The 24,266-nt window shown below is 44.3% G+C and overlaps 1 protein-coding gene across 1 annotated transcript in view; it reads left to right on the forward strand.

The window, feature by feature from the left end:
* Positions 1-23,745, forward strand: part of LOC123398385 (protein ENHANCED DISEASE RESISTANCE 2-like) — a 42,843-nt gene extending 19,098 nt beyond the window's left edge. Inside the window, exons 7-22 of the mRNA XM_045092863.1 lie at positions 3,769-3,894; positions 7,398-7,432; positions 8,237-8,337; positions 8,463-8,558; positions 8,898-8,962; positions 9,037-9,108; positions 16,780-16,944; positions 17,034-17,248; positions 17,352-17,418; positions 18,277-18,452; positions 18,973-19,074; positions 19,284-19,331; positions 21,340-21,483; positions 21,660-21,755; positions 21,982-22,083; positions 23,251-23,745. Coding sequence (XP_044948798.1) covers positions 3,769-3,894; positions 7,398-7,432; positions 8,237-8,337; positions 8,463-8,558; positions 8,898-8,962; positions 9,037-9,108; positions 16,780-16,944; positions 17,034-17,248; positions 17,352-17,418; positions 18,277-18,452; positions 18,973-19,074; positions 19,284-19,331; positions 21,340-21,483; positions 21,660-21,755; positions 21,982-22,083; positions 23,251-23,337 — 1,697 coding nt within the window. The 3' untranslated portion in view covers positions 23,338-23,745. The remainder of the gene's footprint in view (positions 1-3,768; positions 3,895-7,397; positions 7,433-8,236; positions 8,338-8,462; positions 8,559-8,897; positions 8,963-9,036; positions 9,109-16,779; positions 16,945-17,033; positions 17,249-17,351; positions 17,419-18,276; positions 18,453-18,972; positions 19,075-19,283; positions 19,332-21,339; positions 21,484-21,659; positions 21,756-21,981; positions 22,084-23,250) is intronic.
* Positions 23,746-24,266: the final 521 nt, after the last annotated feature.

The raw sequence follows: 24,266 nt of genomic DNA on the forward strand, positions 1-24,266 counted from the left end.
GACACGGGTGGAGATCTCGACGACAACATCGACAACGAGGCGCATAGTGACGATGACAATCAAGATGATGGTCATGATCACGACGACTACGCCGACGACGAGGATGTCGATGACACGCCCGAGACTCAGCCATCTTCCTCAAGTGCATCAACATCGACACAATTTGTGTCACCTCCTTCGCAAGCCACAATGGACTCCTCAGGGCCTCGTCACTACAAGATGCTCAAGAAAGTCTACAAGTACACAAAGCCAGTTACGCTCGAGTACTCCGGACTATGTCTGTTCGGAGTTGAGGAGCCGGCGAACTTCGTAGAGGCGAGCAAAAGCCGTAGTTGGACGCACGCCATGGATGAGGAGATGAAGGCGATTGAGAGCAATGGCACGTGGACTTTGGTAACCCGTCCTCTAAACCAAAAGGCGATAGGTTTGAAGTGGGTTTACAAGTTAAAGAAGGACACAGAGGGTGCCATTGTGAAGTACAAGGCAAGACTCGTTGCAAAGGGCTACGTTCAACGTCAAGGAGTTGACTATGATGAGGTGTTTGCACCGGTTGCTCGAATCGAGACGGTGAGAGTGCTCCTAGCTTTGACAGCACAAGAGGATTGGAAGGTTCATCATATGGATGTTAAATCCGCTTTCCTCAACGGCGATCTCACGGAAGAAGTGTACGTGGAACAACCCCTCGGCTACGAGAAGAAAGGCGAAGAAGGGAAAGTTTACAAGCTCAAGAAGGCACTTTACAGGTTGAAGCAAGCGCCAAGAGCTTGGAACTCAAAGTTAGACCGAAGTCTGGTCTCGCTCGGGTTCAAGAGATGTCCCCTCGAGCACGCAGTCTATACAAAGAACTCCAAAGGCTCAAACCTGCTAGTTGGAGTTTATGTCGACGATCTGATTATCACCGGAGATAGCGTACAAGAAATTGAACGTTTCAAGGCGCAAATGAAGAACAAGTTTAGCATGAGTGATCTGGGATTACTCAGCTATTACTTGGGCATCGAAGTGAAGCAAAGCTCCGGAGAGATTTCCCTATGTCAATGGGCCTACGCGGTCAAGTTATTGGAAAAGTGTGGCATGTCAGATTGCTACGAAACACAAGTTCCAATGGACCAACGTCACAAGTTGAGCAAGCGTAGCTCAAATCCGCCGGTGGATACCACAATGTATCGAAGCGTTGTGGGCAGCCTAAGATACTTGGTGCATACCCGACCTGACTTGGCTTATTCAGTCGGGATCGTGAGTCGTTTCATGGAGAATCCCACAACCGAGCACATGGGCGCGGTCAATCAAATCTTGCGCTATGTGAAAGGCACCATTAATCTTGGTTGCACGTACAGAAAGGGAAAGGAAGGATTGATCCTTCGTGGATATTCAGATAGTGACATGGCAGGTGATGTTGATGACCGAAAGAGCACAACGGGCATGGTTTTCTACCTTGGCCCGAATCCGATTAGCTGGAATTCTCAGAAGCAAAAGGTGGTGGCGCTGTCTTCATGCGAGGCAGAATACATAGCGGCAAGCACGGCAGCTTGTCAAGCAGTGTGGCTGAGAAGACTTCTAGCTATTCTTGCAAAGCGGGAGGTGCAGAAGGTGTCATTGAAGATTGACAACAAAGCTGCAATCTCATTGTGCAAAAATCCGGTTCATCACGAAAGGAGCAAGCACATAGATACCCGGTTTCATCACATCCGGGAGTGCATTGAGGAAGGGTTGATTGAAGTTCAGCACGTGAACACGAAAGACCAGCTTGCCGATATTTTCACCAAGTCCCTCGGTCGACAGAAGTTCATCGAGATGAGGAAGAAAGTCGGAGTGCAAGCAATGAAGACAAAACAACCAGGTTAAGGAGGTGAATGTAGTAATTAACCTAGTTGTAGTCTATAGTAAGATTAGGTAGCTAGATCAAAGTGTCCTAGACAACGTTACGTGCATATCCGAGTTTGAGTCCAAACCCGTGTCTTGTACAAGTTGCAAACGAGCCTGGGTCGCGTCGTGTTGGTTGCCGACTCGGCAACGCGTTGGGCGCGACGACGTTGTATGTCTTTATATACCAAGCTAAAGTATGAAAACGGTGGAAGCAATACGCACCACCAAATACCAGTTTCGTTTTGTTTGATTCGCTACGTTCCGTCGAGACGATCAACTCATTCAGTCAACCACAAGCTAGCTATAGGATCCATCCACCTGCCTGCTAGTGTATGTGAAGCTCCGGGAGGACTTTGAGGGTCCAAAAGCCAACAACGGAGCGAGCCAAGCAAGCAGCGAGGGAATTTTACTAGAAAGCAAACCAAATCAGCAACCTCTGTCAGGGCAGGAAATCTAAGCAGTATAGAGTATGTAAAAGATAACTAGATGGAGGAGTTTTACTGTACCTGTAGATGCCCTTGCCAGTGTGGAATATGGATTGGAATTGCAAGTTTCTCGCTGTGCAAATGCACACTCAGTTGGGAGCCAATTCCTTAGCTTAGTTGGGAAAGAGTAATGCTAGACCCATGAAAACTTACATGAGCATTTTACGTAAAGGCTGATGTGGAGGTAATTAATTGGGTCAGGATTAGTGGCTGGGGCCCATCCTGATTGAATTCCAGGGGGGGGGGGGGGATTTATGGTAGGGTAAGTAAACTTCCGTACGATCTTTCGTAGGTGTAGGATTACCAGTCGGGAAATGCACCCTTTCATTCTCCTAAATTTGTAAACTGCTATTATCTTCGGATTTATCCACCAATATGATTTTCTTGAGAACAAAATTTGCTGGCTATCTTCTAGATGATTTGATTCATTTGAGTGTCGTGCTATTTTACATTGAAACACACGTTTAAAGTCAAAAGAAAAGAAACACACGTTTATGTCGTATACTCTGCAAAGGTGAGCTTATTCGTAATTTCAGTTATTTATGTGGACTAAAAGATCTACATATTGAGTACTTGTGACCAATCATATACTAATAATACAGTGAATTTCAGAAACCCCCATGTACTGTGACATTGGCAACAGAGACTCTCATGTTATGTACTTGTAACCTGCTAACACGGTACCACACATTTTACAGCCATATCTTGTGAACACTTGCAGGGTGAAAGGGACTGAAATGTCATGAAATCACAAGTACCGGTGGTTATTGAACAAAATACATTACAAACTAATGCCACAGCTCATGGGCTTTTCTGCAGTTTACTCTAATACAGTCATAGCCTTAGACACGAAGGAAATCACTTTGCCATCTCTTGGATCATCTTAATCACCTGAACCCTCAGGGACCTTTCTCGATCTTCCAGCAGCAGCTTCCATTTCTGCAAGTACTTTGATAATTGGTACAACATCAGTAATTGCTTTGAGACGAGTTTCCCACAATAGCCAATGATTCTGACCCCCCCCCCCCCCCCCCACACACACACACAGACACAAAAAAAAAAAAGTTGCACTTCCTAACCAAGGACTAAGGACTATCCGGAGCACCCCCTTGTTGCAACCACCTCTAATAAAATCTTCCAAAGAGACTGGATAACTTTTGGATGTGAGAATTTCTTCCAGACGGTTTGAGTTGCTGTTATATCTTTGTTGAGATGGGTTTAGTGCACATGATACCATGTTGAATGTCTTGCTCTATAATTTGTCTGTGGATTATCCTTAATACTTTGTGTTAATGCAATTGCAAAGTATTGTTATTTTTGAACTACATTGTATTACCAAAAAATTGCATTATAGAAGTTAAGTAACACGTGGCAGATTTCTTGCTTATCGACAATTCTTTTATTATGACCTCCGTTACAGGACCAGAAATGCTCCTTCGACAGTCCTCCGATCTTCAAAGCCATGAAAGGGTTAACACAAACTTTGGAGGTGATACTGGAGATGCACTTGAAGCACATGAATGGAGATTTGTTCGAACATTAAATGGTACTCCCTTCGTTCACAAATATAAGATGTTTTGCATTTTTTGTGAGACGCTGTTTGATCTTTATTCATCTTCTCATCTTCTGTAAGATGCTGTCAACAGTTTTGCACTACAAGAGGAACCATGCACAATAAATTGAACTTGAGTCATATAGAGTTTATACAAAGTCGAGAATCCTGACCATACACGTGTGTATTTATTTCAAGATAATTGCTATATACCTCTGGTACATCAATTTAACCGCCAGTTAATATTATTAGTTATCCCCACAAAAGCAAATTCTGATTAGTTTGTCCGACAGTTTGGAGCTATTGGCTATTTATAGCTTACTAAGGTACCGTGCATGTTTGCAGTTACATATATCTTGGTCTTCTGTTCTGATGAATATAGTGATATGGCCAACGAAAAAAAAGAATAGTTATATGGTGATGCTCCAATCCTTTAGATCTCTCTTTACGGACTCTTCCCATGTCAAGTTCGGTCTACCCCGACCTCTCTTGACATTATCAGCATGCTTTAGCCGTCGGCTATGCACTGGGGCTTGTGGATGCCTGCGCTGAATATGCTCAAACCATCCCAGACGATGTTGGACAAGCTTCTCTTCAATTGACGCTACCCCAACTCTATCTCGTATATCATCATTCCGGATTCGGTCCTTCCTTGTGTGGCCACACATCCATCTCAACATGCGCATCTCCGCCACACCTAGCTGTTGCACATGTCGCCTTTTAGTCGGCCAACACTCAGCGCCATACAACATTGCGTGTCGAACCGTCGTCCTATAGAACTTTTCTTTTAGCTTTTGTGGCACCCTCTTGTCACATGGAATGCCAAAAGCTTGGCGCCACTTCATCCATCCGGCTTTAATTCGATGGTTCACATCTTCATCGATATCCCCATCCTTCTGCAACATTGACCCCAAATAACAAAAGGTGTCCTTCTGAGGCACCACCTGCCCATCAAGGCTAACATCCCCCTCCTCCTCGTGCTTAGTAGTATTGAAAGCGCACCTCATGTACTCGGTCTTAGTCCTACTAAGTCTAAAACCTTTCAATTCCAAGGTTTGCCTCCATAACTCCAACTTCCTGTTGACCTCCGTCCGACTATCATCGACTAGCACCACATCGTCCGCAAAAAGCATACACCATGGGATATCTCCGTGTATATCCCTTGTAACCTCATCCATTGCCGAGGCAAAAAGATAAGGGCTCAAAGCTGACCCTTAATGCAGTCCTATCTTAATCGGGAAGCCATCAGTGTCGCCATCACTTGTTCGAACACTTGTCACAACATTATCGTACATGTCCTTGATGAGGGTAATGTACTTTGCGGGACTTTGTGTTTCTCCAAGGCCCACCACATAACATTCCGCGGTATCTTATCATAGGCCTTCTCCAAGTCAATGAACACCATATGCAAGTCCTTTTGTTCCCTATATCTGTCCATAAGTTGTTGTACCAAGAAAATGGCTTCCATGGTCGACCTCCCAGGCATGAAACCAAACTGATTTTTGGTCACGCTTGTCATTTTTCTTAAGCGGTGCTCAATGACTCTCTCCCATAGCTTCATTGTATGGCTCATCAATTTAATTCCATGGTAATTAGTACAACTCTGAACATCACCCTTGTTCTTGAAGATTGGTACTAATATACTCCGTCTCCATTCTTCTGGCATCTTGTTTGCCTGAAAAATGAGGTTGAAAGTTTGATTAGCCATACTATCGCTATGTCCCCGAGGCCTCTCCACACTTCAATGGGGATACAATCAGGGCCCATCGCATTGCCTCCTTTCATCCTCTTTAAAGCCTCCTTGACCTCCGACTCCTGGATTCGCCGCACAAAACGTCTGCTAGTATCATCAAAGGAGTCGTCTAGATCAATGGTAGAGCTCTCACTCTCCCCATTGAACAGCTTGTCAAAAGTACTCCCGCCATCTATGCTTAATCTCCTCGTTCTTCACCAGGAGTTGCTCTACTCCGTCCTTGATGCACTTGATTTGGTCAACATCCCTCATCTTCCTCTCTCGGATCTTGGCCATCTTATACATAGTCACATCACAGAAAAAAATACTCCCTCCGTCCCAAAATAAGTGACTCAACTTTGCACTAAAGTTAGTACAAAGTTGAGTCATTTTTTAGTCACTTATTTTGGGACGGAGGGAGTAGTTGATAACTCATCCCCTACATATCAGCATTCCCTGAGTGCACTACTTTTGTGCCCATTATATATCTGCATAAAAGTTAGGGAGTAATTATGTGTTGTACCACAGGAACCTCACCCCCTTCATTTATTTTATATTACCTCCGTCCCAAATTAGTTGTCTTAGATCACTACTTTAGTGATCTAAACACTCGTATATTTCTTCACAGAGTGAGTACCTAATACTAAAACGTGTCTAAATACATCTGTATCTAGACAAATGTAAGATAACTGATTCGGGACGGAGGGAGTAGTACTAAGAATTACAATCGGTCTTTGTTGTAGATTCTCCCCAGATTACGGATTTGAAGTCTTGAACTCTTAGACTCTAATACTAACCGTCATTGTCAAACACTCCACATCAACATGGGTTTGATACAACATGCCCATCTTGTTACATACTGCAATTCCGTGCTGAGACCTCTCCGATACTTCACTGAAGCTTGCCTCAGATGCCATGACTTTGTCACCCCCACCATTGTTGTACTCATCATTAGGGCCATCATGTCTACCAGATCAACTTGACCACCCAAAACAGCAACCTTTTGCAGCTTTTCTTCTGTCTGCTTAATGTAGCAACTAGCAGAAGCAGCAGCACAACACCACTTCTTTCCTCTTCTTATTTCCTCCTAGTGTGATGCCAGCCGATTTGTGATCCCTCCTTCTAGTTATCTCTTCTAGCAGTCGCACAAATCAGACGACCTGAACATCTTCCTCATCTTCTTTCATGGAGCAGCCCAACAACAGCACACAAAGCGCAAGCACATCATTAACAGAGGCCCATTGTTGGTGACCTGAAAGCGCGGTGATACAGCACTCTGTTGCAGCCTGCCTGTGCACGCTCAAGACCACCGCTGGTCGCAGCTAGGGTGGGAAAGTCAGGTCGTGATTTCCCGCAAATGTCCGGTGGCGTGAATGAACACAGGACGATAACGAAGGCAGTAATGAGGGGTGTGATTTAAGTTATCAAGTGGTAGCATGTAGAAATTAGTGGAATTATTGAGGGTCCCATAGAAACTACACTTCCTCTGTTAGTAGTGCTAACTGCTATGAATTATGGTCAGGCTGTAGTACTTATTCTCATTAGACCACAAACAAATTCTTATCATTTTCTAATACTGACTGTATTGAGTTGCATGCCCGATCAATCCAGTCAATAATCTAAGATGATGAAGAACGGTACTTCAACACTCTAATAATGATATCCCTAGATGCAGATGAATAAATATGAATTTTTCCTCATTCTGTTTAGTCGTCTCCAGATATCAGAAATCGGATTTATCTCTATTTTTGTTTTCATTATGCAGGAATTAGAATTTTTGAAGATATTGCAAACTCAAAGGTGGAGTTCTTTTGCTTTGCAAGGTCAAATGTATAAGATATTGCTGTAGTTTACTGGTTAGATGGATGTGATAAGCTGATGCTCAGTGAACTCTCGACTGTTTTGCCATGATCCATTACTTTAATGGCTGTTGAGCTATCAATCTTTCTCAAGCAACATGTAATTCTGTACCGAGCAATCAGCAATAAGCAAGCTGCATAACAGATTAAGAGTCGCTGATCTATGTCCAGATGAGTCAATATTATGTGGTTAGACAACCCCATATTCCATGACCATATTGCTAGCTAATACTTGTCTAGACTAGTTTCTTTACAGCTTTTGCCAAAATATCTAGCAGAAATCTGAAGTACAAAATTAGAACCACATAGCTATGTGCTTTAGTGAGTGAAATGCTTAAAGTGCTGCATTAATTGCTTCGGAGCATCCGCTTCCATCCCTAGCAACCAGCAACTTCTTTCTGAATGCTTGCCGTGGTTTAGGGCCAGTTCTCTCTGAAGCCGTTGGATCCCAAAATTTTGTTTCGTTTATCACATTTGGCTTGTGTTTCGTTTATTGCTGAATTTTGGCAAGATCGTCTTCCTATTTGCATCTTAGTTTCACTTTCTTGCTGAAAATTGGTCAAATTACGATGTTGATTTCTTAGTCAGTTTTTAATGCTAACCCTTGGAGCAAAGTGGTCAATTCTAGGCATGAAATGAGCATGCATCTCACGTTTTTAAAGCCATTATCCACCCTTCTATTGCCCTCGTTTTTTTAAAGAAATAGGCTCTACCTTAAACTTTTGCTGGTTGCTGCTTCTGGCAGGGTGGAAAGGGGATACTTCTCAAGTCTATTGGCGTGGTTGGTGCAAATCCTGACACTGTGTTTGAAATGGTTCTTAGTCGGGATAAGCATAAGCGATACGAGTAAGCTAGCAGTTGATTTGGTCCTTAAAGTAAATATATTAGATCTTTTCTCTTCGTGGGTGAAGCAAATGCATGTTATCACTGAATACGTTGGCAGATAGCTCTAATAAGAGTCTCCCATGCAGGTGGGATATGTTGATTTCTGATTTGGAGTTGGTGGAAACAATTGATGGGTACTGTGATGTGGTTTATGGGACCTATGAGCCGAAATATTTAAACTGGTACTTTCCTCTCATTTTGGTTTGAATTATTCCCTCTATATGTTTGTGATGCAATTTTAACAACAATGGCCTGATTATTAAAGATATACTTTTTGCTGTATTGCTTTTGGTACAAATGGCACATAATTGTAGAAGATCTCAAATGATTTTCGAAGCATGATGAGTAGCCATCTTTTGGAGATCTTGTGCTTAGTATAGTAAATCATGTTTGTTTTAAGTTTAAGATGTCACTTCTGCTTTAAGTATGGTGATGTTAGGTTTATTAGGAGTTACTGTTGTACCCTGTTCAGCAGTTTGTGAAAAATACTACTTCTACTGAGTATGAGGACTTGTTCTCAGGTGGAAATCAAAGAAGGATTTTGTCTTTTCCAGACAATGGTTTCGTGGACAAGATGGGGCATATAGTAAGTAACATGATCTTTTTTACATTTTCAAAGTTAACTTAGTCATGTTACCTTTCTTTGTCCCTCCTATGCAGACATTTTGCAGAGTCCTGCTAGTCACAAGAAAAAACCTCCAAGACATGGATATGAGCGTACACATATCAACCGTAAGATTGACCTTTCTTGATTAGTTTTCTTGCAGTTGTAGACCATGAGTCACTGAGTTCGTTTTATCTGTACCGTAGCTTTTGGCGTGTTCAACATATGTTCAGAGAGTATGATCACTTTATTTCAAGTTGTCTACTAAAAACAAATTTGCATATTCATGCCCTTTGGTATATGTACATTATAAATTTATAACCAGAAGTAAAACTAATTGATATTTCAACACTAACCTTAAATGGGTTGCATAATTACTTTTACTGTAGATTATATATCTTCTTGAAAGATCATTACTTAATAATTCCCTGCGGTAGAAGTAAACTCGCTAGGTCCTAACCTGAAATGGGTCACATGGTGGGGAAATCCGACCTGTGATGAATCATGATTGCCTGCATTGCACCCATATGAGCATAACATGTGCACATAACACATGCTGATGGCTGGACCGTGATCGTCTGCCTCGGGCCTGTGTCACCATGGTGCATGCCGTTAGATTAATGGACCTTGTATTGCTATTGGGCCAAGGGGGCCAGAATATACATAAGTACAATAGTACATATACAAATATGACCATATAGAATTCTGCTAGCTGAAGCTCGGGAAGGCACAAACTTTGTTGAGTTGAATATACATGTTTGCAGAGAAAATGTCTCTATTGAGCTTGAGTTGTGCCTTCGTAAAGAACTATTCTAGCTGAATCTCCGGAAGGCACGAATTGGTGATCAACAATCTGGTCTTGCACTTGCGATCTCATGTAAGCATCATCCATACCAATATGTTTGGTGAGCTCATGCTTCACAGGACCTCCTGCAATGCTGATCGCGTGGGTGCTGACTGATGAGAGAGGAATGGGTGTAGTAGTAGAAACACCGTGTTAGATGTACCCACATGCCCATTGAGGTCTCCTCCTATGAAGAGCTTCTCGCCAATAGGTACACATCTAACCATGTCCTCCAGTCCTTCCTTGAACTCCCTTTTGGTGTTCTCATTGTGGCCTACTTGCGGGGCATATGCGTTGGTAACATTGAGAATTAAGTCCCCAACTACCAGCTTGGCCAGAATAATCTGGTCTCCATGCCTCTTGATGTCTACCACTCCATACTTGATGCTCTTGATGTCTACCACTCCATACTTGATGCTCTTGTTGATCAATATGCCTACTCCATTTCTGTTTGTTATTGTCCCCGTGTACCACAGCTTCGCCTTTTGTTCCCTCCATTTGGGGCCTCTTTCATTCAAAGGATTTTCATAGGATATTTTATGGATTAGAATCCTTAGGAGTTTTTCCTACGTTGGTTGTTTGATTCGTAGGATTCAATCCTATAGGATTCTTTCCTAAGAATTCATTTGTACTACATCTCATATGAATTCTAGCATCCACTACAACCTCTTGGAAGAAATCCTTCATTTTTCCCGTGATACAATCAAACAAACTCAAATCCTATAGGAATCCAATGGCATGTCATTCTAATCTTACGTTTTTGCAATCATGCGAATCAAAGAGGCCCCGTTTCTTGGACGCAAAGGATATCAACACCTCTCCTCACCGCTGTATCAACCAACTCATGTAGCTTACCTGTCTGGGACCCTATGTTCCAACTACCTAAGCGGATCCTCCTAGGCTTGGCTAGCTTCCTTACCCTTCGCACTTGTCGAGTCAAATGTGAAGACCCTTGCTCATTTTTCACCACTAAGGATACGGTGACCCGATCCTTGCTCACTTGCCACCGTATCTAGATCAAGATACGACACGCAACCAAGAGGGCGATGGCCCGACCCTTGCCCATTTGACACCACACAAGGGTTTCGATACGGCGTGTCGCTGAGAGGGTTATGCCCCAACCATGTTCTTTTGGGTTTCATCTCCATAAGAGTGGTTGAGTTTTGACGTTGGCTCACTAAGCCTAACACAACCCTCCTCCTTTACCCGGGCTTGGGACCGGCTATGTTGAGACAACATAGCTGGAGTTTTGTATGTAAGAAGTAAAAGAATGTAAGAAAATGCATATCAACTGTAATTTTGTTTTACGCGATGTAAAACACAAATTTAAAAACACGTCATAAAATATACCTATAAATGTATTTTTTGTTGTTTTATGACTCATATCTTGCTTTTCTTATGCTGATTTTTATGTAGTGAATTAATGTAAACGTAACTATTTGTACACCAAATGTAAGTTCTGAATGCAAGGACGTAGGAAACCTGTGGGTGCAAAGTAACTTATTCAACACCGTAGATATTTTTCTCAATAAACTTGGTCAAAATTTACAAAGCTTGACTTCTTTAAAAATCTATACGAACTATATTTTGGAACAGATGGATTATTGCTATTGGGCCAAAGGGCCTGAAGCCCCGAACACACAAGTAGCTATTACACTCTAGAGAGGAGAAACTAAACAACTAGCTATTACACTTGACAATATAACCCTATACAAAGGTGACAACATAGCTGGCTATTACATTTGACACATCTATGGCGATCGTCAGAGCGACAAGGCCGTAGTTGCCTGTATCTGAGCCAAGAGCTCTCAAGTCTAAGACCTGACCAATGTGCTATCCACAAAACTAGTTTTCGACTTCATTGATAACATGTTTGAGGCCTGATGGAGCCTACACATGAGAGGGGGTATTGAAGTATATGTGGGTAGCCCAGCCTTCTCCACTAGTCAGACTTCTGGTTCTACTATTTGGTGCATGGGACTTAATAGCATGAAGGTCAAGATGAAATAGATTGCGCCTGCTATAATCAACATGGGTGGAAAATGCCCTTACCCTAGCTGTTCATAAATGGCTACAACACCTATCTTGGGCTCGCTTCCTTGGAGCGCACCATTGCGAGGCAACGCGCAAGAATCACTTCCCTTAAAGACTGTGATGCCAACACAACGTTCTCCACCGGCAATGCTCTTTTTGCCGGCAAAAGACATATTCAGCCTCACCGTGGATGGCAACGTGATCACAGACCAGGAGGGGATGGCACATGCAGCCTTCTCACACTTCGACGAGCTGCTTGGCTCCCACGCCCCCCGCGACCACTCGATGGACTTGTCGCAGCTCATTGTACCATGCGACCTGGTCTGTCAAACACCTCCTAGCCCAAAAAGCACCCGGACCCGACGGGATTACAGCTGAGTTCTTGCGGGCATGCTCAGGATTTTCTGGACGCCTTGCAGCAGCTCTTTGAGCTGCGCGGCCGCGGTTTCAGCAAACTAAACCAGGCCCTCCTGACCCTGCTTCCGAAGCACGCCGACGCCTGCCAGCTTCGCGACTACCGCCCGATCTGCCTCATACACATTGTGGCCAAGATTTTCGCAAAAGTGATCTCGATGCGTCTTGCCCCAAGACTTGGAGAATTGGTAAGCGGCAACCAGAATGCATTCATCTCAGGGTGGAGTCTCCATGACAACTTCGTCCTCGTCAGACAATCGATGAAGCAGCTGCACCAGCTCGCGGCCCCACGAGTCATGCTTAAACTGGACCTAACGCGGGCTTTCGACTCCCTATCCTGGCCCTTCTTGTTTGAATTGCTCCGCCAATACGGTTTTGGGCCTCGATTTCGGGAGTGGATTGCGATCTTACTCACCAACTCGAGCACCAAGATCATGCTCAATGGAGAGCCAGGGCCTCCTATATGGCACCGATGCGGGCTAGGCCAAAGGGACCCCGTGTCTCCGCAACTCTTCGTGCTTGCCGTGGACATCCTTGGCCGCCTCATCCACCGCGCCCACGATTGTGGCATCCTACGACAGCTGCACCCACGACGGAACATCTCGGCTATCTCACTATACGCCGACGACGTCATGCTATTCTGCCATGCCACATCGGACGACATGGAGGCCATCAAGGGCATCCTCACCCTGTTTGGCAACACCAGCGGCCTACGAGTCAACTATGCAAAGAGCTCGGCCACCATCATGCATGGAGACCCTGATGCGACCACGATGATCACCCAAATGGGATGCACGGTGGTAGAGCTCCACATCACCTACCTGGGCATTCCATTGACGTTGAGACGCCCCACGACATCACCTACCTGGGCATTCCATTGACGTTGAGACGCCCCACGGCCGCTCAGCTCCAGCCACTTGTCGACTCAGTGGCTGCGAGGCTGCCGACATGGAAGGCATGGCTCATGAACAAGGTCGGAAGACTCGCATTGGTCAAATCGGTACTCAACGCTATCCCGGTTCAGCAAATGCTGGCATTTGCCCCCCAAAGAAAACTCTCAAGCAACTAGAGAAGATCCAGAGAGGCTTTCTGTGGGCCGGCCGCGCCGTGGCCAATGGCGGGCACTGCCATGTCAACTGGCGCCATGTGTGCCGCCCGATTGAGTACAGTGGCCTGGGGATCCGAGACCTAGAGTGCGCCGGGCTGGCACTCCAACTTCGATGGTTGTGGTACCCCCGCACCGATGGAGACCGCGCATGGCAAGGACTCAACCTACAATTCTCCCGTGAGGAGCGAGCGCTATTCTTGGCATCCACTTTCATGCTCATTGGAGATGGACGGGCTGCCTTGTTTTGGGACGACCGCTGGCTACATGGACAGTCTGTGTGCGAATTTGCACCGGCGTTATACAAATGCATACCCAAACAGCGCTGCAAAATGGCGGAGGGGTTCGCCGGCAACTCATGGACGCGCGACATCCAAGGAGTCATCGGGATGCACGAGATTGGACAATATCTGCAGCTTTGGCAGGCCGTGCAACACATCGCCCTCACGCACGATCCGGACCGAATGATATGGAGATGGACAGCAAGCGGCACATACTCGGCACAATCATGCTACGCCACGACGTTCCACGGCTCCATGCTTTGCCTCTCATGGAAACTAACGTGGAAGAGCTGGGCGCCGCCTCGCGTCAAGTTCTTCAACTGGTTGGCAGGCAAGGATCGATGTTGGACGGCGGAGCGGCTTGCTCGACGCGGCCTACCACACTGTTAGGAAAGCAACTTATCTGTATTGAAGGCCCAAGGGGCATATATATATTACACATGACGTGAGGTGCAAGGAAAGTAAACATAGACTAATAAGGACTCCAAGACTAATATTAATAGACTAATAAGGACTCCTAGACTAATACTAATACTTCCTAACACCCCCCCTCAAATGCAAAGCGTATGCAATAGCATTGCATTTGAAGAAGTGTAATACTAAAAAAAATGATAATCCAAATCCGCGTCTTGAAAGTGTCGTCGTAGCATGAAGAGTCTTCAAAACTTGTCGAGTCGCCGAAGGAGATAACGAAGAGATGGCACATCAGAGGTAGACACCGCATCACTTGAAGATACAAGATAAGTATCAAGAAAAGATGGGTTGTCAAAAGAAGATGGCACATCAATAGGAAGACACCGAAGAGATGGCACATCAGAGGAAGACACCGCATTACTTGAAGATACAACATAAGTATCACGAGAAGATGGGTTGTCAAAAGAAGATGGCACATCAAGAGAATAAAGCATTGTGCAGAAAATCATAGTCCACGACAACCGTCGGCGAAAGCTCGATGGATAAGACACGATGGACGTAGATCAACAATGCAAAATAAGTCCAGAAAATCCTATAGAAAACAAGGACAAATAGGCCACAAAAGTTGCATCGAAAGGATCAGGACCAAAGAAAGGCTGACGGACAAAGGTATGGTGGACTCTCATGACGTGATAACACAAAACTTCGACGGATTTGATGGACGCAGCGGAAAAATATAGAAAGCTAGAAGCATAGACTAAACTCAAGACTAGATGCAATAGCAGCGTAAAAAAAAATTCAGAGACCAAAACAGAGTAGAGCAGGCCAAGCGATGGTAAACAGCCATGGGGAGCACGAGATGCAGCACACAGCCGGCCATGTAGAAAGGCAGCAGCTAATCGAACGCAGCACCATGCAGCAAGATTGCAAACAACACATGCAAGAAGCAGCAGCGGACAAGCATGCAGGAACAGAGCAGCAGCCAGAGAGGAGGAGCACACGCGGGTGGGGCAGCACCACGTAGCAGCAGGAACTGCTGCCCATGCCGAAGGCAGATGCAGGAGCAGTCACGAGAGCCGGATGAGGCGGACAGAGAGGCAGCCACTCGGCCCGTTCTAGAGACGTGAGGCCGGCGTTGACCATAGACAAGATCCAAGCCGCCTCGAGCTGGAGCCCGATCTGGCGGCTGACAGCAGCAAGATCGGCGGCCCTGTGGTGCGCGAAAGTCGCGGGCTCGTTCGGGAGCGCGAGCAGGAGGGCGCCGACGTGGGGGATTGCAGAGCCGGCGTTGATCTGCGCGAGGATGATGCGGCCCGAGTTCCTGAGCGCCCTTCGCGGCGTGAGCGCCGCCTTCATCTCCGCGGCCGACGGCGCGTTGAAGGCCGCGTTGACGAGGTCGAGGAACGGATGCGACGCGTCGGTGTCGTCACCAGCGGCCGCGCCTGCCGCGGGGGACGGGCGCGCGGCGCGGATGAGGGGAGGGCCGAGGAGGGGGCACGGCACCGCGGCGGGGGTTTCTGTCTCCGTCGCCATGGCTGCTGCTGCACGGGGGACGGGCGCGCGGCACAGATGAGGGGAGGCCGAGGCTGGAGGCAGCGGCGGCTGGAGGCGGAGAAGAGCCCAGGACGAGCCGCCCCTGCTCATATCGAGCAGCAGAACGAGCCGCCCCTGCTCAGATCGAGAGGAGATCGAGCAGGACGAGGCGGCGGCGGAAGATTGGGACGAGGCAGGCGCTGACACGAGGAGGAGCCGTTGCCTAACGGGAACAGGAAAAAAAATGGATCGTGAGGACGAGTTGCGGCGTTCGGAGACCTAAACCTAGGCTCTAATACCATGTTAGGAAAGCAACTTATCTGTATTGAAGGCCCAAGAGGCATATATATATTACACATGATTTGAGGTGCAAGGAAAGTAAACATAGACTAATAAGGACTCCTAGACTAATACTAATACTTCCTAACACACACCACCCCCGATGCCTAATGTGCGACCAAGCCCTGGAGACTATGCAGCACCTACTGTTGGTATGCCCGTTTGCCCGGCAAACTTAGCATCACATCCTGGCCTGGACACGCATACCAGCACAACCCCCCACCAGCGAACCTACACTCATAGAGTGGTGGCAGAGGGCTAAGGAACAGACACCCTGGGCACTGCACAAAGGCCTGCAATCAATCGCCATGCTCGTCCCCTGGATGATTTGGAAACACCGGAATGAATCCGCCTTCGACAATGCGCGACCCTCAGTAGACACATTAGTGGATAAGATCACAGATGAGGCCAAGTGTTGGGCACTCGCTGGGGCACAAGGACTACGGGTTGTCCTGCCCACATCCTGGGATGTACACTGACCGGGCGCACGACCCATATATAATCAGCCTCCTAGGAGCATTGTACTTATGTTGGGCTAGAGCTGGGGACAAGGGGCTTAGGGTAGTTTTGCCCCCATCCTGGGATGTCCACTGAATTGCGTGTAATCTGTTGTAACCGTCTCCTCTGAGACTGACTTTCTACCTTTTCAATACAAAGAAACGCACTCTCTGCGTTTTCTCGAAAAAAAAAATGAAATGAAACGCAAAGAGTCTTTTGCATTTTCTTGAAAAAAGAAAAAAAAACTATTCTCTTAGTTGCAATACTGAAAAAATTTCCAATGTCTTTTTTTGCATTTTCTTGGAATTTGGTAAGTGCCTTAACCTCGTTCTTCCAGCCACAACATGGGAAATAAAGAGGTTAAACACATCAGAATCTACTCCGAAGTGCATTGTTACTCGCATGGTGGAGATCTCTCCAGGTTTCTGGGACAGATGGAGGAGAAGGACCTCCTCAAATTTTGAGAGAAGTATCCCTTATGCTCTGCTCAGCCAAGTAGCAGGTTGATCATTCTTTCTTTTATTGCAAAAATATTATCTTGCCAAATTGGATAACTCAATGACGACATTGTTTTCATATATGATTGGACAGGTCTAAGAGAGTACTTTGCAGCAAATCCAGCCATCACATCTGATTTGCCTTCAACAGTAGTGAAGTCAAAAGCATCTGAATCTTTGATCATCCAGAGTGAACTTGAATATTCGGAACCTAATGATGAGTTCTATGATGCACTTGTTAGAGGAGAATCCTTTGAAGATGATAGTGATGATGATGATGATGATGATGATGATGTTACAACCCCGAAGGTAATATTTATGGTTTTAAACCATAATTATGTAATCCAAATGGTCATATTGTTGTGTTCAGTTGTAAATGGAGATCCAATTTTCTTTGCAAATTTCTATGCAGGCTGGAAAGGTGAAGTTGAAGAACGTATCATGGGCCATTGCAGGTTTAGCTTTGAAGCGAACTAAAGGTCATAATGATAAAACACATCAGATATTTTCACTTCATAATTTATTTCAACTTATTGAGGGATGTAAGGAGGCATTCAAATTGTAGTAGCATGCATTTACCCCTTCACCTCTTCAAGTGGTATACTGCAAGTTGTTAATTTCACTCATTTTGCATATGATTAGAATATATGGACTAAACTAAAGAAAGATTGAAGTCACCAATTGATATGTCTTAATTCATCCAAACTAAAGGTCTGCCTGTTGCATGCTGTTTGATTTATGATCCAGGCATCCTGTTGCCGCATTCTCTGAAAAAATACTTTTGCCTACACGGGATGATGCATCCAAATATGCACTCTATTGTTGGGGCTTGTTGTTCTATTGCTTCAAGGGCAAAGGGAACAATAGTTGGTGCACACGTAGATGCCTCAATTTGATTTGTCTCCTCTGCAGTGTAATAAATACAAGTGTGATAACAATCACAATAGTTGTGCATATATGTCCGTCATTCCCAAAAAGAGGGTCAGAATGGGAAAATCTATACCAGTCCATAGATTTCTTTTAATAATTCTGATTTGGTAAAAGAATTGATAGTTTCTACCTCTACCCTATCAATTATTATTTCAACAATCAACTTCCCCCTAATGATTTCTATACTAATATTGCATGATATCAGCCAATTTCATTTTATTAACTAGCTGAGGAAGAATTTGCAAATTAATAAAACCGGGTGGACGGATTTTCCATCTCCAGGGGAAAACGACATCATCTCCTACTAGAATCCAGAGTTCTGGATTGGTGTATCATTGTTTTGCTGTTCTTTTTTCTTTTCTTATTCAACTCCCAAGTTGAAATTCTTGTTCATTTTTAATCTACAGCTTCGCTTGAGAGGAGTGAATTGGTTACAAATTCTATTCCCATAGCTATTGAGTCGAGCCATTTCCATGGCACCGTTCGACAAGCGAAAAGTGAAGATGACCCAAATTCTTGGAGTTCACCTGGTGGAGAGAAGTTTATGATAAGAGGGAAGACTTACTTGACAGATTACGCCAAGGTCAGAGTATTGCAAGTTATTCTACTAATTAATCAAGATAATGAATAAAACTACCTTATTTACTTCTCCACTAGTCAATGACAAGAACGAGCCGTTATATGGTTCTACCCCTTCAAAGATCTCAGGATAAGGTTGCTATGGTAAACAAATGTACCTGCCTGAATGCTATTGTTATGAAGGACCTATAAGTCTATGCAGCTGTCACTAATTAACTTCCTGTCGAGCTGGTTAAATATATATTCACCCAGCATTTGGGTATAGCACTTAACAGGTAGACCTTTGTTGAGATTGCTGCACCTGCATGCAGCTAGTGCTTTCACATCTCCAATCTAAATATAGTCAGGAGGTATGCTTTGTGTTAAACAACCCTATCCTGACAAGGTCATTTGAGAAAATGGCCCCAATCGGCTAGAGATCTTGCAATTAATATAGAGTTCATTTTGGGGCCAGAATTACTTCTGAAAGTGTTTTTGTTTCTCCTTGTCTGACCTGTCTCTTGATGTTAACTTGATTTAAACAGATTGCTGGAGGTGATCCTCTTCTAAAGCTTATTGCAGTTGATTGGTTCAAGGTTAATGAGCGCTTTGACTCAGTTGCCTTGCACCCAAAAAGCCTTGTTCAGGTAAAATTGTTGAATGGACATTAATCCCACTTGCAAACCAACACCACTTTTAGTACAGAGAACTTCTTACAAACAGCTTTCTAGTTATAGCGGGAGCTTCCTTGTTGCATTAATGCAGACTCAAGAGGAAGTTGTTTGTAGTGCTTTACTCTGACATGACACAACATACCTATTAATGTATGCTTTTTTTTTCGATATTTAAATTACAGTCTGAAGCTGCAAAGAAGATTCCCTTCATACTGGTTGTAAATTTACAGGTAAGTACAGTTGTCAATTTTTTATATTATTAAATTTCTATTGTCTTAAACAGTGGCTGCCTAGGTGCTATGCGCCCCCCTAGCTCTGGCCTAGCACCCTTTTAAGAATATGTTTTGTATTTTGGGTAGTTTGAAGGGAAGAATATTTTTTGTGTAAGTAGTTTGAAAGGAAACTGTAGGGGAGGCCCGACAATATTATGGACAATAGTTTGAGAACTAAACAGATGTGTGGATTCTTTGATGCAACTTTAGGATTTATACAGATATAACCAAGTTAAAGTTATATCCATCAATTAGGAACCTTCGCTTGCATACAACATTCGCTGTATAATGCTGAACCTATATCGGCTACTGCGTAGTAACCGGGAAAGCGGGTCTGTGTGGTGTCCCACCTGGGTTCAGTCTACCCCAATAAGTTATGAAATGCTACTGGCAAGGGGCTGTTACATTTATCTAGCTGTCGTATGAACTGGATACTTTACATTTTCCATATGACCAATGTGCAAACCATCAATCATCATAAATCCTGCCCCCTAATCATCAATGTTGCGGATGACAAACCTCCAATTTAGCAGGACTTTTTGGTTGCAAATTCACCTCCTTCCTACCACAGCCTACTTTTGGTCCTTTAAAACCCAAGATCAGTGATCTCGTCCCTCTCGTTGATTTCATTGAACTCCAGGTAACACCTGCTCATATTTCCTCTTGTTGGGTGGTTGGATCACCGTCACTAAAGCTGCCATGAGTGCTCTTCCCATCTTCGCACCCACAAACTCCCAGAGGGTGTTAAATGTTAATACTCGTACATATTAGCCGTGTAATATCCCCGTTGTATGAGGGATTTTCGGCATACTGTACCACACATATACGTGTATAAATACTGGCATGTGGCCTCATGGAAGTACAAGTTGCATATTTCCCAAGATGGTGTTAGAGCCCTATGATTTTTTTCCTCCCCCACATGCGCAACCCGTGCTCTGTACGGGTCGTATTTCGTCTTGTATTCCCCCGTAAACTTCAACAAGGGTTTTGCCTGGCCCCTCCTCAATGATAGGCTGAACACCAGAGATATGCTCCTAAGACGCCAATTCAGTCCTCCTGGTGGCACCAATTGTCCTCTCTGAAGCATGGATACTCTGGCAACTTGCGATCACCTCTTCTGGATCTGTTGCTTCACTGCTTCCTGCTGGAATATCCATGGAACTAACTTTGATCTCCATCTGTGGCCTAGGAAGAGGTGATATCTAGAGTGAAGCTTAAAGTTAACAAATCTTTCTTCTTCGAGGCCACCAGGATTTTTGATGGGATTGCTCTGTTACAGTATATGTGGATTGCACTAGCCCTTTCCATCAGTTCGGACTTTTGGTTGCGTTGGCTAGTGCATGAAGCTTAACATGGTATCAGAGCTAAGGTCTTCAATTCAAGTCCTGGTTTACGCAATTTATTAAAAAAAATTTGCTGGTAGCCCCCCTTTGTGTCCACGTAGAGGCCTCTTGAGCCATACGTGAGTTTCGCGCGCCGTCGCTCTCTTCCGGTTGCACGTGTTGACTTGTCTTCCCCGTCACACGTGAGAGGGGGTGTTACAGTATATGTGGATTGCACTAGCCCTTTCCATCAGTTCGGAATTTTGGTTGCGTTGGCTAGTGCATGAAGCTTAACATGCTCCTAGCAGGGCTTCTTGGCTGTTTTAGTTTTAGAAGGGGCCTCTTCTTTCTTTTAGAATGAAAGAAGATTTAACTTCTTGTCTTAGATCTTGGCTTAATCTTCATTTTTCCCTCCCCCTCTCTTAGTGTGGCTTTCTCTAATCTTCTGTACATTCTCTCTTGTATATATTTCTTTTAGTTAAATAGATTTTACAGTCGGGGCCTCCCTGCCCAAAAAAGTAAAACGCCGAAGAAGCATACAATTTTTCTCGTGCAATATCTTGATCGTCTCATATATGTTGTCACCTTTGTTGTATGGATGCCGTGCTGCACAGGTGATTAACTCCAGTTGGCTAAACTTGTAGGTTCCAGCAAAACCAAACTATAACTTGGTTATGTACTACGCGGCAGAGAAGCCAGTGAACAAAGGATCTCTCTTGGGTAGATTCATTGATGGAACTGATGCATTCCGAGATGCCAGATTTAAGCTTATACCAAGTATTGTTGAGGTATACAGTTTGGTGATGTATCTTATCACCTTGCATGCGAATATTTTTCTTGAGTAATGGCATGTCACTATTTTTGCGTGTCACTTAGGTGATGTATTTTCTCACCTTGCATGTGACTATTTTTCTTTAGTAATCACATATTTTTGCATGTGAACTCACTTGCAAAACGATCTCAGGGTTATTGGATGGTAAAGCGTGCAGTTGGGACGAGAGCTTGCCTTCTGGGGAAAGCAGTAACATGCAATTATCTTCGGCAGGATAACTTTCTCGAGGTACTTGAGTAGTACAAAACTTTGAGTATATTGAACACCCGGTATATGTATGTCTACCGCACATCCCATCACAAGAATGCACGTATTCCACGCATGTAACAATTTTTTGATGAAACAATGGTATTGATTTTTCTTTTACATACCTGTCTTTTGCCTAGTTTCCAGTGTTATACTTCTGCTATGTTGAATCTGAACAAATACCGGTATAAATGAAATTACTTTGCAGATAGATGTTGACATTGGTTCCTCTTCTGTTGCACGGAGCATTATTGGCCTAGTCCTGGGATATGTGACAAGCATCGTTGTTGATCTTGCTATTCTAGTTGAGGTATGAGCATACAAATCAGATTTTGAATTGTCCTTTTTTTGCATTTTTTCCGTAATTTTCTCACATGGTTGATGGTAGATTCCGACGAACGGATAATCCACAAACATTCATTGCGCTTCGAGCTATCTTTTTTACTCCCTCCGTTCCTAAATACTCCCTCCAATATAAAAGTGTTTAGATCACTACTTTAGTTATCTAAACACTCTTATACTGTATTAGTTTACAGAGGGAGTACAAGTCTTTTTAGAGATTCCACTAGAGGCTAGTTCCCCCCAACTAGTCTAGTTCCCCCCAACTACAATTATTTAGGTACAGAGGGAGTACATACGAAGCAAAATGAGTGAATCTACACTTTAAAGTATGTCTCTATACATTCATATGTAGTCCGTAGTGGAACCTCTAAAAAGACTTATATTTGGGAACGGAGGGAGTAGCACTTTAATGTACCAATATAATCCAAAACTGTGCAAGGCTGGGAGATTTTTATCCTTCTCATTTTCACATCTGGTATTTTGTTCATCTCACTGATAATTTGGCAACAAAAGTCAATGCATTTCAAACATTGTTTTTTGCAAAATCGGGTAAATGCTCTAGCAACTGTTGATTCATGGAACACCTAGTGCAAAACTGATAAACACCTAACCTTGAGGCCAGCTGGTTTTGCAAGACCGGCTTGATAGCTTTTACACAACTCTTCTGACTCCTATCAAACCCATCGTTAGTGGTTACTTAGAGCATCTCCAACAGGCGCTTAAAAACTGCTCCGCGCGCTAAAATATTCGTTTTTTGGGCGCCGGGCTGTTCCAGCAGAAGCTGCAAAACGTTGCGCGCGCTAAAAATTTCTGGGCGCGCGCTTAAAAACGCTATATCGCGCGTAGCATATTTGGTGCGCCGGCTTGCGCGCGCATCAAACTCTGAGCGGCTGCAGATGGGACCGCTGGATCGGCACGGATTGGGCGCCGCACTAGCGCGCGTCTGTTGGAGATGCTTCGGTCCCCGCGCTGCAAAACTGCTACAGTGGCGCGCTAAAAAAATTATTGGGCGCGGGTTTTTTGCGCTGCCGTTGGAGATGCTCTTAGTCCTGCAGAAACTGCAATTAAGAATGTTTGTAAGACTTCACTCTGTGCATCAATAACGCGAGCCATGCTAATATGTTTGTGTATGCAGGCAAAGGAAGAGAAAGAGCTGCCTGAGTACATTCTTGGCACTGTTCGTCTTAACCGTGTAAATCCTGAGGCTGCTGTACCAATCTGAGTTAATTCCATTTCCCCACCCCTTCTCCTACACAAGAGATGGTGGTTGGATCTGCACAATTTTTTACCATCATCTTCAGTTTTCGGAGGTGCACATTTAAAAGAAGGAAACCATGGTCACTATGTAATAATCCCAGGTCAAGATCTGTGTCACACCACATGTATAGAGTACAGAAGTGGTGCCTATCGTAAATGGAAGAATACTAGAAATACTATATTGTCATGGAAGAACTGTATTGCCTAATGACACATATGACCGAGCAAATAAACATGGAAAGGTCGGTTTTAGAAAAAGAGGTCCAGGGTACTTTTCTTTAATATTGCAAAAAGAAAATATCCATGGTATTTGGAATACAAAGGTTTGTAAAACTGTGATATTTACCGGATTCAAACATCTTGGAAGCATTTACAACTACAGCTTTTCAACATATCGCGATATCTCTACAGAACTCCAAAGAAAACTTTGCATTTAAGCAAGGCTAATTTTTTGGGGTGTGTTATTGGTTGGCCAGCTCATCTTTTGAAAAGGTCGGGCGGGTTGCGAGTCTGATCTACAATGCTCACCGTGCGATCGCACCGTGCATTCATCTTCTTTATTTCCCTTACTATAACAAAAAGCCTTGCTGTAGCTGCAATAGTGAACCTGCGACCACTAGGTTAAAAGCCCAATCCTCTATCAACTGAGCTATACACCCGTTTATACAAGAAGCCTTGGTGTGGAAGAGAAAAGCCCATTGTTGCAGTAATATCCAATCTATGACGCGAACTATACTCGTTTTTGCCATTGACTTGTTGCAATTGCAATAGGACCATTATTCTAGAACTCACCGCCAACGTCACCGTTGCAACAACAGTATTGTTAGAACTACAACGATAACATTTGCAACAAGAGTCTTGTTAGAGTTGCAATAGGACCTTTATTGCAAAAGC

Source organism: Hordeum vulgare, chromosome 5H (assembly GCF_904849725.1).
Source record: "Hordeum vulgare subsp. vulgare chromosome 5H, MorexV3_pseudomolecules_assembly, whole genome shotgun sequence".
In the NCBI taxonomy this organism is placed as follows: domain Eukaryota; kingdom Viridiplantae; phylum Streptophyta; class Magnoliopsida; order Poales; family Poaceae; genus Hordeum; species Hordeum vulgare.